Consider the following 16,207-nt stretch of genomic DNA (forward strand, 5'->3'; position numbering starts at 1 on the left):
GAAAGGCACACCCGCCTAGAGTCTCAGGCAGGTTGACCAAGAATTTAAATTGGCATAAGACCGTTAGATAATGTGGAATAAGAAGGAAACAAGGCACGCCTACTTATGGTCTAAGGCAGGTTTAGCCAAGAATTTAGAATTGACACAGAACCGTTAATTTACGTGTAATCACAGGCGTCTAAGGCGTCTAAACTCGAATTGGGTACATCTGCAATGAGTTTCAGGCGAGGCAATTGATTCAAGTCTTAAAATTAGACATTTACACTAATAAAATATTAATTCAATGTTAGTTGACTAACAAGTTGTCAACAAGCGGAATTTCAAGGGGAATAAGCGTCCAGCTAGCAATCTAACCAGAGACGATCACGAAATACCACAACACATAGCTCCTAAAGAAAGAATCAGATCAAAACAAGAAGTACACTATTATAACCGTCTTGTGAGAAGCCCATATAGGATACTTACCGTCTCTTGGTTTGAACAACAAAGAGGATCTATTGGCTTGAAAAGCAAGAAAAGTACCTGCAATCACGATAATCTGCATTGAAGCCATCTTTCTTTCCGTTTTTTTTCTTCGAGGCTAGTGGGGCAATGGAACATCATAGAGAGCTATTCAATGGTTTATTGTAAAAGAAATTGCGAAATCTAGTGCTTTTTGTAATTAAGTTTTTTTCAAATAAAATCTATTTTTACAAAAAACTGGATTTTCGTATAATCCTTCAGCAACTAGTGTTATAAACATCATCTGGCATACGAAAATCAAAATAGGATTTTCTTTTCTACTACATAAAAGATTTGTATAGTTTTTTATAATGATGCTCTTGTAAGGTTCATTGGTATCATGGTTGTTGAGATAGCTCGAACATAGTAAATAGCAAATCGAAAATAGCATATTAAAATAGTAAATAGCATATAGTAAATAGCATAAAGTATCTAAAATTATATAAATGATCTGTATAGATCAATTTAATCGTGGAGATCAATATAATGGTCATAAGGACTTGTGAAATCTAGCAAAGTAGAAACTAAGGATTTTAGTTAACAGTTAAAATATACATCAAGAGAATCAGTAAAGAATTGGTATTTTATGCTGATTCAAAATTCATAAGATTTATTTAGTTTAGTGATAACCATCAAAACTACAAACCTGAGTTCAAGTCTGTTTTGTTAAAAAAATCAAAAATGCACAGGAGTTAGATGACCAAAATTTATGTATGACAAAGCGTCTTTTATAAGCAAATAAATAAAAAAAAAAACTAGTTTTTTAACTGAAAGTAAGGAGCGACATTAAAACTTAAAACGAACAGAAATTACTCCGTATATGAAATGGGTTGTCCCCTCCGCAATCCCTCGCTCTTTACACTAAAGATTTTAATTGTTTTAAAAAGTAGAACTCTGGCAGAGAGTCAAATCCCGCGCCCTTTTCATTGAATTTCTCTTCCCCCATGACATATTCCTCAAAGGATAGATCCTCCTACGTAGCCCTCTTCCCTCAACCCCACCCCCAAACCAAAAAATCCCACTGAAAACGTCTGTACATTTCCCAATAACCATTACAGTATGTAAACACTGGTCAAAGTTCGTAACTTGCAGCCCCTCACCCAGGGACTGTGGGGGAATAAGTCATCCCCAAAGACATAGTTATTAAGGTTTTCGACTATGCAGAACAAAATGGCTATCTCAAAATTTTGATCCGTTGACTTTGGGAAAAAATGAGCGTGGGAGGGGGCCTAAATGCCCTCCAATTTTTTTGGATACTTAAAAAGGGCACTAGAACTTTTCATTTCCGTTAGAAATGAAATTTTTAACTTTTGAAATGTCTTTGTGACGTTTTAGGACCACTTGGTCGATACGATGACCCCGGGAAAAAAAAAACATAAAAAAAACAAATAAACACGCTCCCGTGATATGTCTTCTGGCAAAAAATACGAAATTCCACATTTTTGTAGATAGGAACTTGAAATTTTTGTTATAGGGTTCTCTGATACCCTGAATCCGATGGTGTGATTTTCGTTAAGATTTTATGACTCTTAGGGGGTGTTTCCTCCCCTAAGAGTCCCTATACATTCATTTGATGTATTTTTTAGCATCAAAATTCCGTTTTTTAGAGTTTCGTTTCCTATCGAGCCGGGTCGCTCCTTACTACAGTTCGTTACCACGAATACTTTGATTTTTGAATTTACGTAAAACAGGATGACATGAAACTTTCGTCTAATATTATATAGCTTGATTCATATCCTCCTATTCTACTTTAAGGTTCTGCATTGGTAATTGCTGAGTATATTTGATTACCGCTGGCAGTAAGGGATTTCTTTATAGCAACAGGGTTCTCAAAAGTCTTATAAGGTTGAAAGGAATCTAGAATTTTGGAAAGAGGAAAGTTGCAAACAAACAAAACATTAATCAAATTTCGGATTACATTCAACATATTTTAAGGTTTCAATAATCAAACCACTTCTAAAATCGCCAGTAGCCAACTCAAACCCTTTAGGTAGGCTCTGCTGCACAAAGGTGAAATATGATATAAGCTTATCTGAGGATATAAGGCCAACATGGAAATTACCATACAACACTTGAATCAGACCTTTAGACGATTGTTCCAAATAAAATCGAAAACTTTATAATTTATTTAAGGTATTAGAAGTTAATTTCTCAACTGCGTTATGTCTTTAGCCGAAGTTTACTACCAAGGAAGAAATTATTTTCAAGGTATTTTCAGACATTTCAGATTCGAAGGTTTTAAACGACTAGCTTACTTGGTCTAAAGTTTCGTTACGTAATTTACTAAGAGAAATTTCGAATTCTGAGATTAATGACGCTGATACAGGAATTATTTTGATAAGCCTTCCTTGGTCATTACTTAGTTCTTCCAATTTGTCTGATAAATTTTCCCCAGTGCTTGTAGAACTTAAACCTGTGCTTGTGGAACTGATTACTAATTAAATTTGCGTTTTTCAATAAATTACGGTTACCATTTGTCCTAGATACTATTATACCTTTAGGTGTTTCCACGTCTTGATCAAGTATAACATATTCAAAATTAAATTCCTTTTCTCCAAGAATATTCAGCATATCTCCCACCTGAACTTTAAGCAGGATAGCCGTGTTTTTAAGCTTTTCTACGCTAACGAAGAAAATGAGCTTGTGATTTCCACTCAATCCAGTTCCAAGTTCCCTCAGATATCGGAAGCCTGTACCTCTTCGAACAAAATATTGTTGTCCATCTATTGAAATGGTCGATTCCTTAGCCAATATTCCAAAATTAAGAAATACACTAATCAAAAATTTCAACGTAAAGCAGCACATCTAAAAATAATCCCGTTTAATGTAAAGACCTTCAGCTTACAAAAAAAGAGTAACACTAATTTCATAATGTGATACATAGAATAAACTAGGTTCTAATTTTAGAAGGATATTGAATAATTAGGTGTCTACTAATGTAGGAATTGGCTATATAATATAAAAATATAGAACCCATTGATCCTTATTCTGAATTTTTTTTTTTATATTTAAAAATTCAACCAACTAATAATTTCGGGGGTCCCAAATTTTCGGTCTTTACACTTGACTTGAATTTATACTTTCCCTTTCTTCCACAGGAAGGTTTCAAGTACTTTCCGTTTTTAACTATTTTAATCTTCTTATGGAATAAAAGAGATTCTCTTCAAGCTTTGTTTTACTTTGATCTCCCCTGATTTTAACCTTCGAAGCCGGGGAGCACAATATTATTTCACTTTCTTTAACTGAAGGAATATTTTTAAAACATTCACCTTCATAGAATATTTTGGACTCATCTTTAATTCGTGAAACTTCAGCACTAGGAGTACTTGAAAAAACATTAGTGGCTTCTGTTCGATAAAAGAGTCAATTAGATTATTTTGTGTTTCATCAGTTAACATTCTATTGTCCAAATCAATACTTGGAGGTAAACGGAACGAGTCTTCTTCGATAGGAGAAGTGGCTTTTAGGGATCTGAACCAGAAAGGGATAAGTTGTCATTTAATACAACAGGGGTGCTTGGTTTGTAAGACTTAAGGTCTTATGGTCTATTTTCTGTTTCCTCTAGGGAGCAAACATCGCAATTAGGGTTCATGGTATCATTTTTTTCTTTATACTGGTTCATCCCTTTATCATAAATTTTGGAAAATTGAGGATTATGTTTCAAAATTATTTTTTCTTCAAAACTATAACTCTATTTAATAAATCCATTGCACTGAGGATTTCAAGGACGACTAAAGATTTGCTTACTACTAATTTGAGAAAATATCTTCCTTATCTCTATATTGTCAAAATTTGAACCATGATTGCCTAAAACAGCCACTGGCTGATCATTATAGAAAACAATGTTTTCCCAGAGAAATTTTATAGTTTTTTTTGTATTCATAGCGGGTATACACTTTAATACTACTATACTACTAAAAAGGTCCACTCCAACTAGAAATAATTGACTCCCATAGCTTGTAATCGGAAAGGGACCAGCATCGTCCAGTGCCTGGAGAAAAAAGGCCATTTCAGGAACAATATTCTTCCCAAGTGATGGTTTGATTTTCCTCGTATTAGCTTGGTTACAAAGATCGCAATTATTAATAAATTCTTTGATCATTGAGGCCATATTTTCAAAAATGCAAAATTGACTTTCAACAAGGTCCGCTCAAAACTTGCATAAATACCTAATGCTAAATGCTCATGAAAAGTTTTAATTTACCTGGAATCATTTTCTTAGGTAAAATTACTTGAATCCTTTTATCCGTGTGCACAATTTGATTCAACCTAATAGAACCACTTGAATTATATGTTATTCTATATAAGACTCCGTTTATTAAGACAAGTTAATTAGCAATGGGAATAAACCAGGGGGCTATACTCTTCAATAAGGTACTCCTCTCTTTTTGAGTTATATCAATAAAGTGGAGAACATTATGTCTCTCACTAATAGAGCGCTTATTCGGATGCAATGGTTCTTTTTCAGGGCCATCCGAACCCTTAGACACCATATCGGGACCTATGCCAGTTGCAGCAAAGGATTCAACTCCAAAGCAGCTTATTTTATTCAATAGATCGAGATTAATTTTATATCAGGATCCTAGAGTTGCCCCCTGATTTAATTCCTCATCGGTCACCCCTAAAAAGTCAACTTTGTGACCACTAGAAATCCCTGCTATCGGAAATTCTGCTTAATCATCAATAAAAGATTTTGCTGCTACTAACTATTTCCTTTCTTGGCCTTGAAATAACATCTGCGATCATTTTTGTCCCTGGAACACGTTTATACATATACAATGGACTATCCATTAACAAAGAGATACGGTAAATCTTTCTTGATAAGTATCCGTGTTTTCTTGAATACTCGAGATTTTTAGCGTGAATAAAAATATTGCAACTCCAGCCCAATGTGTAATATTAAATTTGCGAGCTTTTCAAGGTATCATAAAGACAATACAGTTATCGCACAATAAAACGTTATTTAGAAGAAAAACCCACCTGGATTGGTATTTTTAATCTCTGTATTAACCGAAAAAAATAAACTTACCATCTCTGTATTAACCGAAAAAAAATAAACTTACCCAGAATTGAACAAACATTCCTTAGTGGAAACCACAGGAAGCGATGTTATTGTTAAGAGCATCATTACTAATAAAAAAAGCAAATAAGCTAATTAATTATGCATACAAAAATATAACCTTACGAAAAAATACACAGAAGGTAATATATAGAAGATAAGACATGTATTTTACTATTGAAATTACAATACTGTCAAATAACAAAGATTCTGGTCTTAGACTTTTAAGGAAGCGAAAATAAATTTAAAATATTTTATCGACTTTATTAATTTTTATTAGGAAGAAGGTATTATCTCCGTCGCTGCCACAATTTTGTAACCGGTTAAAACAGAGTCTGGAGAATTGACAAGAGTTAGAGTTGCTTGGACAAATCAAACTCTGCTGGTTAATAAATACATAAGAGAAATTGAATAAATATAAGAAAAAGTGCTAGAAAAAAACCACACCTAATACTCGCGATAAAGTGAACACAACATAAGAGTTAAAAAAGAGTAAAAGTTTTATTTTTAAAAGGATTTCAGTTTTTAGTTTTAATAATATCGTTTAAAAAAAATCAGAAGGTTTATAACTTGTTATATAAGTATTTTTTTTTTTTATCTTCGTATTGAAATAAGAATTTTAAGATATTATAATAAACTAACTACTAACTAGTATGTGAGCAAAGAAAATGTTTGTAGAGTATTGAAATTATTACACCAAGACTCATGTCACGCTGTAGAAACCAGTAAGTTTACATTATGAAAATGAAAAGGAACAGCTCATTGCAGTCACATCTAAGCCAAGTTTCCCAAACTGGAAAAACTCCCAGCACTAACTAACTCTTTTCAAAACCCTTCCATGCCTCATTTACAATCTTGTTTACAAGTGGTACTTGCTATTTACCATGAATCAATTCATTCAAACAAAAAATCTCCAAGGCTATAGCAAGAAGAGATTCAATCCATGGCAAATATACCATTCATATAATTACAAGAAGTTCTTGCAACTCATGTAGGGTTGGTTTGTGAAAATACAAACTAATAGATTTAAAGCATAGTTTTTATCAAGAAAATATCTGAAAAATGCCTTTGGAATGATAATATGTATCACTGGGATGTTACAGGATAGACAAATATTGCCACGCTGGTGCGAACTGCCATAGAATTTCACATTAGAACAGCGAAATAGAAAGTCTTACTGTTCAAATAAAAAACATTGGTCAATTTAGTTGGTAGGGCTATTTTTGTATGAAAATGGTTGAAAATATTTTAGGAATAATAGTGAATGCCAGAGAGTAAAACGGACCATTCTTTGTGTATCACTGTTGCGTGAGCTACCCCGGTGGGCATCACGAAGGGCTAACTTGAGGAAACAGACATCGATGAATGTAAAACATATTTCTTATCAAAAAATACCCGAATAATATCTAAGGAATGTCAGTATGTATCACAGAGATGTCATTTGGCAGCTAAATATTGCCACGGTGGGCCTTGAGCTGTGTTGATGTTTGAAAAAAACAATAACTTAAAATCAACGTTTCAAATTGTGGTTTTGCTGGAAACGAGATGAGAATAATCAAATCCAAGCTTCCAAACAAGTTGCGTTTGCTTGAAAAATATAGACGTTTGTTACGAAAAAATAGATTCTCACTTTTACTGCAACACATGAGGCACAAAATGTCACATTCCTAGAACAGTCATGGCTTATATGTGGTAATTCATTTCTTGTTATGTCATCCAATGGTCTCTTCATTGGCTCTGGGCAATGGATCAAATAAACGATACAATCACTCTCATTTAAATTTGCATAATTATGATGTAACACCCACGTCTCTAATTAATATCATAAACTAGCTGGGACGTGGAAGGCCTCTATCTATGGATTCCCATTTTCCCTTGTGTTCTAACCGCAGACAGTGCTGGGTCCCGCCGGGCCCCTTCATGGCAAGCGGCAAGCTTCTATATATGGATTCTCATTGTCCCTCGTGTTCTAACCACAGATAGTGCTGGGTCCTAACGGCTTTGCCACCGGTCCCTTCGGGCCCCAGAATGGCACGGGGCAGGGTTCTATATATATCTTTTCATTGCCCCTTGTGTTCTGGGTCCCGGCAACGCTATGTCATTTTTGGATCAAATTGATGACGTAAATTGGTTTATGTTTTCGAATTGCTTTAATCCATTGTCAAAATATATAGAAATATTTGTGCAATCACCTGTTTTTTACATATTAAGCAATTTAATAATAATTTCTTTTTGACGTTAATTGACACTTTATTTTTGATATATAACTGACGTTTTCGAATTACTTTAATCTATTGTCAAAATATATTGAAATATTTGTGCAATCACCAATTTTTTACATTTTAAGCAATTTAATAAAATTTAAAAAGAGCCTCAAAAATATATAACTTTCATTGAGATTAACCTTACTTATCAAAAGTGATGAGCCTGAGAAAATTTCCCTCATTTTAGAAAATATGGTAAAACACCCCCTAAAAGTCATACAATCTTAATAAAAATCACACCATTAGATTCAGCGTATCAGAGAACCTTCTTGTAGAAGTTTCAAGCTCCTATCTACAAAAATGTGAAATGTCACATTTTTTGCCAAAAGACAAATCACGGATGCGTGTTTATTTGTTTTTTTTTTCCCCAGGGGTGACAGAATCAACCCAGTGGTCCTAGAATTTCGCGGGAGGGTTCCTTCTAACGGAAATGGAAAGTTCTAGTGCCCTTTTTAAGTGACCAAAAAATTGGAGGGCACCTTGGCCCGTTCCCACGCTTAATTTTTCCCCAAAGTCATCGGATCAAAGTTCTGAGATAGCCATTTTATTCACCATAGTCAAAAAACCTAATAACTATTTCTTTGGGGACGACTTACAACCCCGCAGTCTACGGGGGAGGGGTTGCAAGTTACAATATTTGACCTGTGTTTACATACAGTAATGGTTGCTGGGAAGTATACGGACGTTTTCAGGGGGATTTTTTGGTTTGGGAGGGAGAGTTGAGGTGGGGGGGGGGGGGTTTAAGTGGGAGGATATTTCCGTGGAAAAACTTCTCACGGGGGAAGAGACTTTCAATGAAGGATTTTTTAGCATTTTAAAAAAAAATGAAAAAATAAAAATGAAAAGTTTTTTTTACTGAAAGGGAGGAGCAGCATTAAAACTTAAAACGAGCAGAAATTATTGCGCATATGAGGGGTTTACCTCCTCGCAATGCCTCGCTCTTTACACTAAAGTATTTTTAGTAATTTCAACTATTTATTCTTTGTGATTCAAGGGTCATTCTTAAGGAATTGGGACATAATTTAAGCTTAAGTGTAAAGAGCAAGGTATCAACGAGAGGTGAACTCCCTCATATACGCAATAAAAACATACGAATATAGAAGTTCGTTACGTAAGTTAATTCGTAAATTACGTATGTTTTTACTAATGAAAATGTTCGTAAAACAACTAAAAGTTCTAGTTGCCTTTTTAAGTAGTCAAAAAATTGGAGGGCAAATAGGCTTCCTCCCTCTCTACTTTTTTCTCAAAATCTTCCGATTAGAACTATTAGAAAGCCATTTAGCCAAAAAGATAATGAACATGCAAATTTCATTTTAATTATCTATTTGTGGAGAGCCATGATCAAAACATGCATAAATTAAAAAACGTCCAGAAATTAAATAAAAAAAGTTTTTTTTTAATGAAAGTAAGGAGCGACATTAAAACTTAAAACGAACAGAAATTACTCCGTATATGAAAGGGGCTTTTCCTCCTCAACGCCCCGCTCTTTAGGCTAAAGTTTTTACTGTTTTAAAAAGTAGAGTTAAGAGAAAGAGTCAAACTTTAGCGTAAAGAGGGAGGCGTCGAGGAAGAAAAGCCCCTTTCACATACGGAGTAATTTCTGTTCGTTTTAAGTTTTAATGTCGCTCCTTACTTTCATTTTAAAAAACTTGTTTTTTTTTATTTAATTTATATATATAGATTAAACTTCAAACTTTTGGTTTTCTGTTTTAAGCTTTTCAGTTTTTAACATTTTAAGGAATTTAATAAAATTTAAAAAGAGCCTCAATTTTTTGAGCTCGTGTAACGGTAATAACGGTAATAACGTGTAACGGTGTAACGGTAAAGATAGTGTAACAGATAGACGGACGGACGGACACTACATTTTTATATATATAGATTAATATCAATAATTAAAAAACTTGTTCTTTTTAATTTAATTTTTGAGCGTTTTTGAATTAATGCATGTATTGATTTTGGCTCTCCGCAAAAGAATACTTAGAAAGAAATTTGCATATTTGTTTTTGCCTAAATGGCTTTTTCTTTGTTTTTCGATCGGGCAATTTTGATAAAAAAAAGAATGGGAGAGGAGGCTTAGTAACCCTTCAATCTTTTGGTTACTTAAAAAGGCAACTAGATCCTTTATTTTATATGAATGTTTTTATTAATAAGAAAAATAAGTAATTTCCAAATCAACTTTCGTCACGAACTTCTATATTGGTATATTTTTATTACGTATATGAGGGGGGTTTGACCCCTCTTTAATACCTTGCTCTTTAAACTAAAGCTTAAATGTTGTCCCAATTCATTTAGAACGACCCCTGAATCACAAAGGCCGTAGAAGAAATAGTTGAAATTACTAAAAATACTATAGCGTAAAGAGCTGTTATTTAGGAGGAGATGAACACCACATTTGCGTAATAATTTCCATTAGTTTTGTTTTAATGCTGCTCCTTACTTTCCGTTGAAAATTTTTTTTCATATTTTTATTTTCATTGTTTTTTTTTTTTTTTTAAGTAATGTTAGAAAATCCAGGGCTCCCTTCATGGAAATTCTCTCCAAGCATGACATATTCCTCCATGGAAAGATCCTCCCAAGTAACCCCCTCCCCTCAAACCCCTGCTTATCCAAGAAAGAAATTCCCCTGAAAACGTGTGTACACTTCCCAATAACCATTACTATATGTATTAAATAAAAAACTTCTTTTTTTAACTGAAAGTAAGGAGTGACATTAAAACTTAAAACGAACAGAAGTTACTCTGTGTAGGAAAGGGGCTGTTCCCTTCTCAACGCCCCGCTCTTCACGCTAAAGTTTGACTCTTTTTCTCAATTCTACATCATTAAACAGTAAAAAACTTTAGCGTAAAGAGTAGGGTGTTGAAAAGGGAACAGCCCCTATCATATATGGATTAATTTCTGTTCGTTTTAAGTTTTAATGTTGCTCCTTACTTTCAGTTAAAAAAATAGTTTTTTTTATTTAATTTCTGAACGTTTTTGAATTAATGCATGTTTGATTTTGGCTCTCCACCCTTAAATTATTAAAATGAAATTTGGATATTAATTCTTTTATGGCTGAATGGCTGTCTCTTTGTTTTGATCAGACGGTTTTGATAAATAAGGGTTGGGAATGATGCCTATTTGGTCTCTAATTTTTTGTTTTTTAAAAAGGCAACTAGAACTTTTCATTTTTAACGAATGTTTTTATTAGTAAAAAATATACATAACTCGAGAATTAACTTACGTAACAAACTTCTATATTCTTATATTTTTATTATGTATATGATGGGGTTTGTCCCCTCGTTAATACCTCGCTCTCTACACTAAATCTGATGTTTTGTCCCAATTCTTTAAGAATAACCCCTGAATCAGAAAGGCCGTAGAGTAAATAGTTGAAATTACTAAAAATACTTTAGCATAAGGACCGAGGTACTTAGGAGAAGAAGAGCCCCTCATATGCATAATAATCTCTGTTTGCTTTAAGTTTTAATGCTATTCCTTACTTTCAACTGAAAATTGTTTTTATGTTTATTTTTTTTATAGTAATGCTAGAAAATCCTACTCCCTTTTCATTGAATTTCTCTTCCCCCATAACACATTCCTCAAAGGAAAGATCTTCCCATATATCCCCCTTTCCTTAAATCCCCCCCCTAAAACCAAAAAATCCCTCTGAAAACTTTTGTACACTTCCCAATAACCATTACTGTATGTAAAGACTGGTCAAAGTTTGAAACTTGCAGCCCCTCCCCTGGGGACTGTGGGAGAGTAAGTCATCCCCAAAGACATAGTTATTATGTTTTTCGACTATTCCGAACAAATGGCTGTCTAAAAATTTTGATCCGTTGACTTTGAGAAAAAATGAGAGTGGGAGGGGGCTTGGGTGCCCTCCAATATTTTTCGTCACTTAAAAAGGGCACTGGAAATTTTCATTTATGCTCTAATGAGCCCTCTTGCGACATTCTAGAACCATTTGGTCGATAAAATGAACCCTGGGCAAAAAAAAATAAATAAACACGCACCCGTGATCTGTGTTCTGGCAAAAAATATAAAATTCTACATTTTTGTCGATAAAAGCTTGAAATTTTCGCAATAGGGTCCTCTGATAAGCTAAATGCGATGGTGTGATTTTCGTCAAGATTTTATGACTTTTTAGGGGGTGTTTACCCTTATTTTCAAAATGAGGCAAATTTTCTCAGGCTCGTACCTTTTGATTAAAAAGACTAAATTTGATGAAACTTATATATTTAAAATCACTATGAAAATCTAATTCTTTTGATATATCTTTTAGTATCAAAATTCCGTTTTTTAGAGTTTTGTGTACTATTGAGGCGGGTCGCTCCTAACTGGGTCGCCACGAACTGTTTGAAACACTCGTCAAAGTTTTTAAACTTGTAACCCCTCCCCCGGGGACTGTGAGGGAGTAAGTCGTTCCCAAACACATAGTTATTAGGTTTTTCGACTATACTGAATAAAATGGCTATCTCAGAATTTCGACCAGTTGACTTTTGGAAAAAATGAGCGTGAGAGGGGGTCTAGGTGCCCTCTATGACTTTTAGGGGGTCTTCCTCCCTATTTTCCAAAATAAGGCAAATTATTTCAGGCTCGTAACTTTTGATAAGTAAGACTAAACCTGATGAAACTTATATATTTTATATCAGCATAAAAATCCCATTCTTTTTACGTATCTATTAGCATCAAAATCCCATTTTTTCAAGTGTCATTCACTATAGAGCCGGATCACTCCTTTTTACAATTCGTTACCATTAACTGCTTTATATATATATATATATATATATATATATATATATATATATATATATATATATATATATATATATATATATATATATATAAAAGATTCCCTTAATTTTAGTGGATATAATTTTCTTTTTCCGAAAGTAGGCAATTTTTCTCATGCTCTTAGCTTGTGATGAACGTGATGAATCCTATACATTTGAAATTAGAATAATAAGTCGGTTATTTTGATGTTTCTCTTAATATCAAAATTCCGTTTTTTAGAATTTCGGTTACTATTAAGCTGAGTCCCTCCTTCATAAATTTTAGTTATCACTGGCTGTTTAATTGAAAAGGGAATGGTGAAACAACTATAAGTTCATGGTAACAAACTGTTAGTAAGGAGGGACAAGGCTCAATAGTAACTAGAAATCTTAAAAAACTAAATTTTGATACCAATAGATATATCAAAAGAAATGGCTAAATCATGATGATTCCAAATATATCAGTTTTATTAAGTTTAGTTTTACCTATCAAAGGCTTTGAACCTGAGAAAATTTGCCATATTTCGGAAAAAAGGGGCGAACAACTCTTAAAACTCAAATAGTGTTAATGAAACTCACATCATAAGATTTTTACCAGAAATAAGATCACGGATGCTTGTTAATTCGTTTTTTCCTGGTACGATCGAATCAGTAGTTCTATAATATTGGGAGAGGGCATATTCGAACGGAATTTAAAAGTTCTAGTGTCCTTTTAAAGTGACCAAGAAATTTGACAACTAAGCCCCTCCCAGGTCCGTTGTTCCCCGAAATCAAAACTTTGAGACAGTCATTTTGTTCAGCATCGTTAAAAACGGAATAACTATGACTTTGGAGGTAACTTGACCCCTTACAGCCCCTGGGGAAAGCTCGAAGTTGTAAAATTTTTCCATTGCTTATGTATTTTCTTGTACCTATTGTTACTATTTGTTATTGGGGAGTGTGCAGACGTTTTTTGGGAATGTGCGGCTAAGTCTCTGCTTATTAGGATTTTACAAGAGGAGAATTTTCCTTGGGGAGGGAAGTATTCAGGGGGTGAAATTTTTAGGGGAGATTTTACACTAGGGGAATGTGCCAGAATTCCTATGCAAAATTCTTCCTGTCTTGCTTTCTCTTTTCCGATTCGATTTTACATGTGGAAATAATAAGGGTAATTATCCGGAGTAATGTTTCACCAGGACTGAATTATCTTGAGGATATATCCGTGGGTAGGAGGTATTTTTTTTCAAGGTGGAGCCGGATTTCTTGCCATTACTTAAAAAACGATCAGAAATTAAATAAAAAAAGACCAGTTTTTTCAACTGAAAGTTAGGAGCTGCATTAAAACTTAAAACTAACTGAAATTGTTACGTATATGAAGGGGGTTTAATCCTTCTCAATACCTAAGCTCTTTACGTTAAAGTTTAAATTCTGTTTCAATTCTTCAAGAACGAATCCTGAAAAACAAGGTTTGATTAATTAGAACCGTAAGAAGCTTTTTTTTAATTCCTAAAAGCTTTAACGCAAAGAGCAAGGCGTTGAGGAGGGAGCATACCCCTTCATTTACGTAATAAATTCTTTTTTTTAGTTTTATTATTGTTCCATACTGTTGGTTGAAAAAAACTATTTTTGTTAAATCGCAATCTAAAGATATTATGTACATATATGTTGTCAGAATATTTTTCTATACCATGCCAACTCAACGCTCACATCAAATTCACAAATAAAAGAGATTAAAGAGTAAGAAATAAATAAAGCTCAGTGATAGCCCATTTCTGAAATATATTTATTTGTCCCTTTAAAATTCATTTATATTTAATATTTTTAGCATTTTCCCACTACTGTTCTTTTGATTAGTTTGCTTTAAATAACTGTTTACTCAAAAATTTTAGTTCAAAAGAGTTCCAAAACTTAACTTAGAACCGAAAAAAAAATATGCATTAATTATAGTGAAGATAATCAAACCAAACACTCTGGTTACATTATACAAGTGAAGAATTCAAATTTCAGTCAGAAAAATTTCAGACCTGAAAGACCAGTGAAATATATTTTTTTTTTTTTTTATTAAACACTTTGGTATTAAAAAATGAGCAGAAATTACTGTTAAAGTTTCTCTGAAAATAAGGGTTTGAAGAAAAGCAAAGAGCTTTATTAAATTTAATCGAAGCAGAAATTCCTATAATGAACCAATTTTAAAAATATCAGAAATTACCAAACACAAAGGGATATAGATGAATCAATAAATCTTAAAACAAACAAAATTAAACTGTCTACTAAAGTCAAATTTAAAACAAACAAAACCTTATAGAAACCAAAGACTGGCTCCAATTTGTCACCATAGTGTACAAGATCTAAAGCTTTCTACATCACTTTCTCTTTACTGAAAACAAAATATCATCAAAATCTTTAGTATATTTACAAAATTAGAAGAAAGGAAAAAAATCCAAGAAAAAACTTGAACCCCTTGGATTTACAGAAATTAAATTCAATATCTGCTAAATATTCATTTTTTTTTTATTTCTATTCTACCATCTTAATTTCTATTGCGATTTGTTCTTTATTTTTATCAATGTTGAGAAAAGTTACTGCAAAGTGTTAAAAATACAAATACTTTACAATAGATAGCGAATGATCCAAATTTTTTATCTAGTCATAAGCACACCTTACTATTTATGTTGAAGAAAATTTTACGTAGGTTTTCACCTCCTATTCTTTTTTTCAAAGTTATCTCTTAAATACATTTATAATATTTTCAGGATATGCTTCACTCCGCGATTCATCGAGGGGGACGTGGTTCATCGAGGAGCTGTGTGAGGTGTTTAGATCGAATGCCTGTAATCAAGATGTATTAACTCTCTTTGATCTTACAGACAAAGCACTTAGTCGTAGAATAGGGCCTGAAGGTCAAGTACAAACTTTAGAGGTAACAAAACGGGGCATGAACAAAAAGCTTTTTCTTTACCCAGGTTTATAAGTGTATTAAAATATTTACCTTAAATTCAGAGAGTGTATTTTCTTTGTTTTTACAAGACATATTTGCTCGTTCATAAGACTTTCTCCGAAACTACCAAACTTTTAATAGAGTGCACGCTCTTGAATCTTTTATAAGGCTAAGGCAAATTGATAGATGAATATTTAATTGAAAATGCAAAGACTATAAAGACTGTTTTCCATTAAACCAATTAGCTATCAATTGTTCTATGGTTACCAAAACGGTCAGTATAAGCATCCCTAATTTTTGCGTGCGACTGGGTGGAAGGCAGTTTCTATGTTCATTTACAAAGAGCTCATATAAGAAAAAAAAATGAATTCACTACACCTGAGTCATACCTGTCTGTAAATCTATCAATATTTATCAATAATTTGTATTTTTGGTATCTTCTGACATTCCGCGTGTACTATCGACACGAAATTGAAGAGACAAGAGTATAGTCAAAAAATGTTACTGCATAGACAACATTATTGTCATGTTATCATCATACTTGTCGATACAAACAAAACAACGGTTTTTTTTTGGTTTTTTTTTCACTTTCGTAGGTTTTATAAAGTTTTTTGTCTTAGTCATTTTCATTAGTTAAATCAAAATATTTCAGCACGGCATAAACATGTGTCACCAAGCAAATAACTGCTTTATCAAGCAAAAAAAAGTTCTT

The 16,207-nt window shown here is 33.1% G+C and overlaps 1 protein-coding gene across 1 annotated transcript in view; it reads left to right on the plus strand.

Moving 5' to 3' along the window:
• The window catches only part of LOC136029958 (caspase Dronc-like), a 58,558-nt gene extending 42,557 nt beyond the window's left edge, over positions 1-16,001 (plus strand). The window contains exon 4 of the mRNA XM_065708512.1: positions 15,311-16,001. Coding sequence (XP_065564584.1) covers positions 15,311-15,528 — 218 coding nt within the window. The 3' untranslated portion in view covers positions 15,529-16,001. The remainder of the gene's footprint in view (positions 1-15,310) is intronic.
• The last annotated feature ends 206 nt before the right edge of the window (positions 16,002-16,207 follow it).

The sequence above is a fragment of the Artemia franciscana genome, chromosome 8 (assembly GCF_032884065.1).
Source record: "Artemia franciscana chromosome 8, ASM3288406v1, whole genome shotgun sequence".
Lineage (NCBI taxonomy): Eukaryota > Metazoa > Arthropoda > Branchiopoda > Anostraca > Artemiidae > Artemia > Artemia franciscana.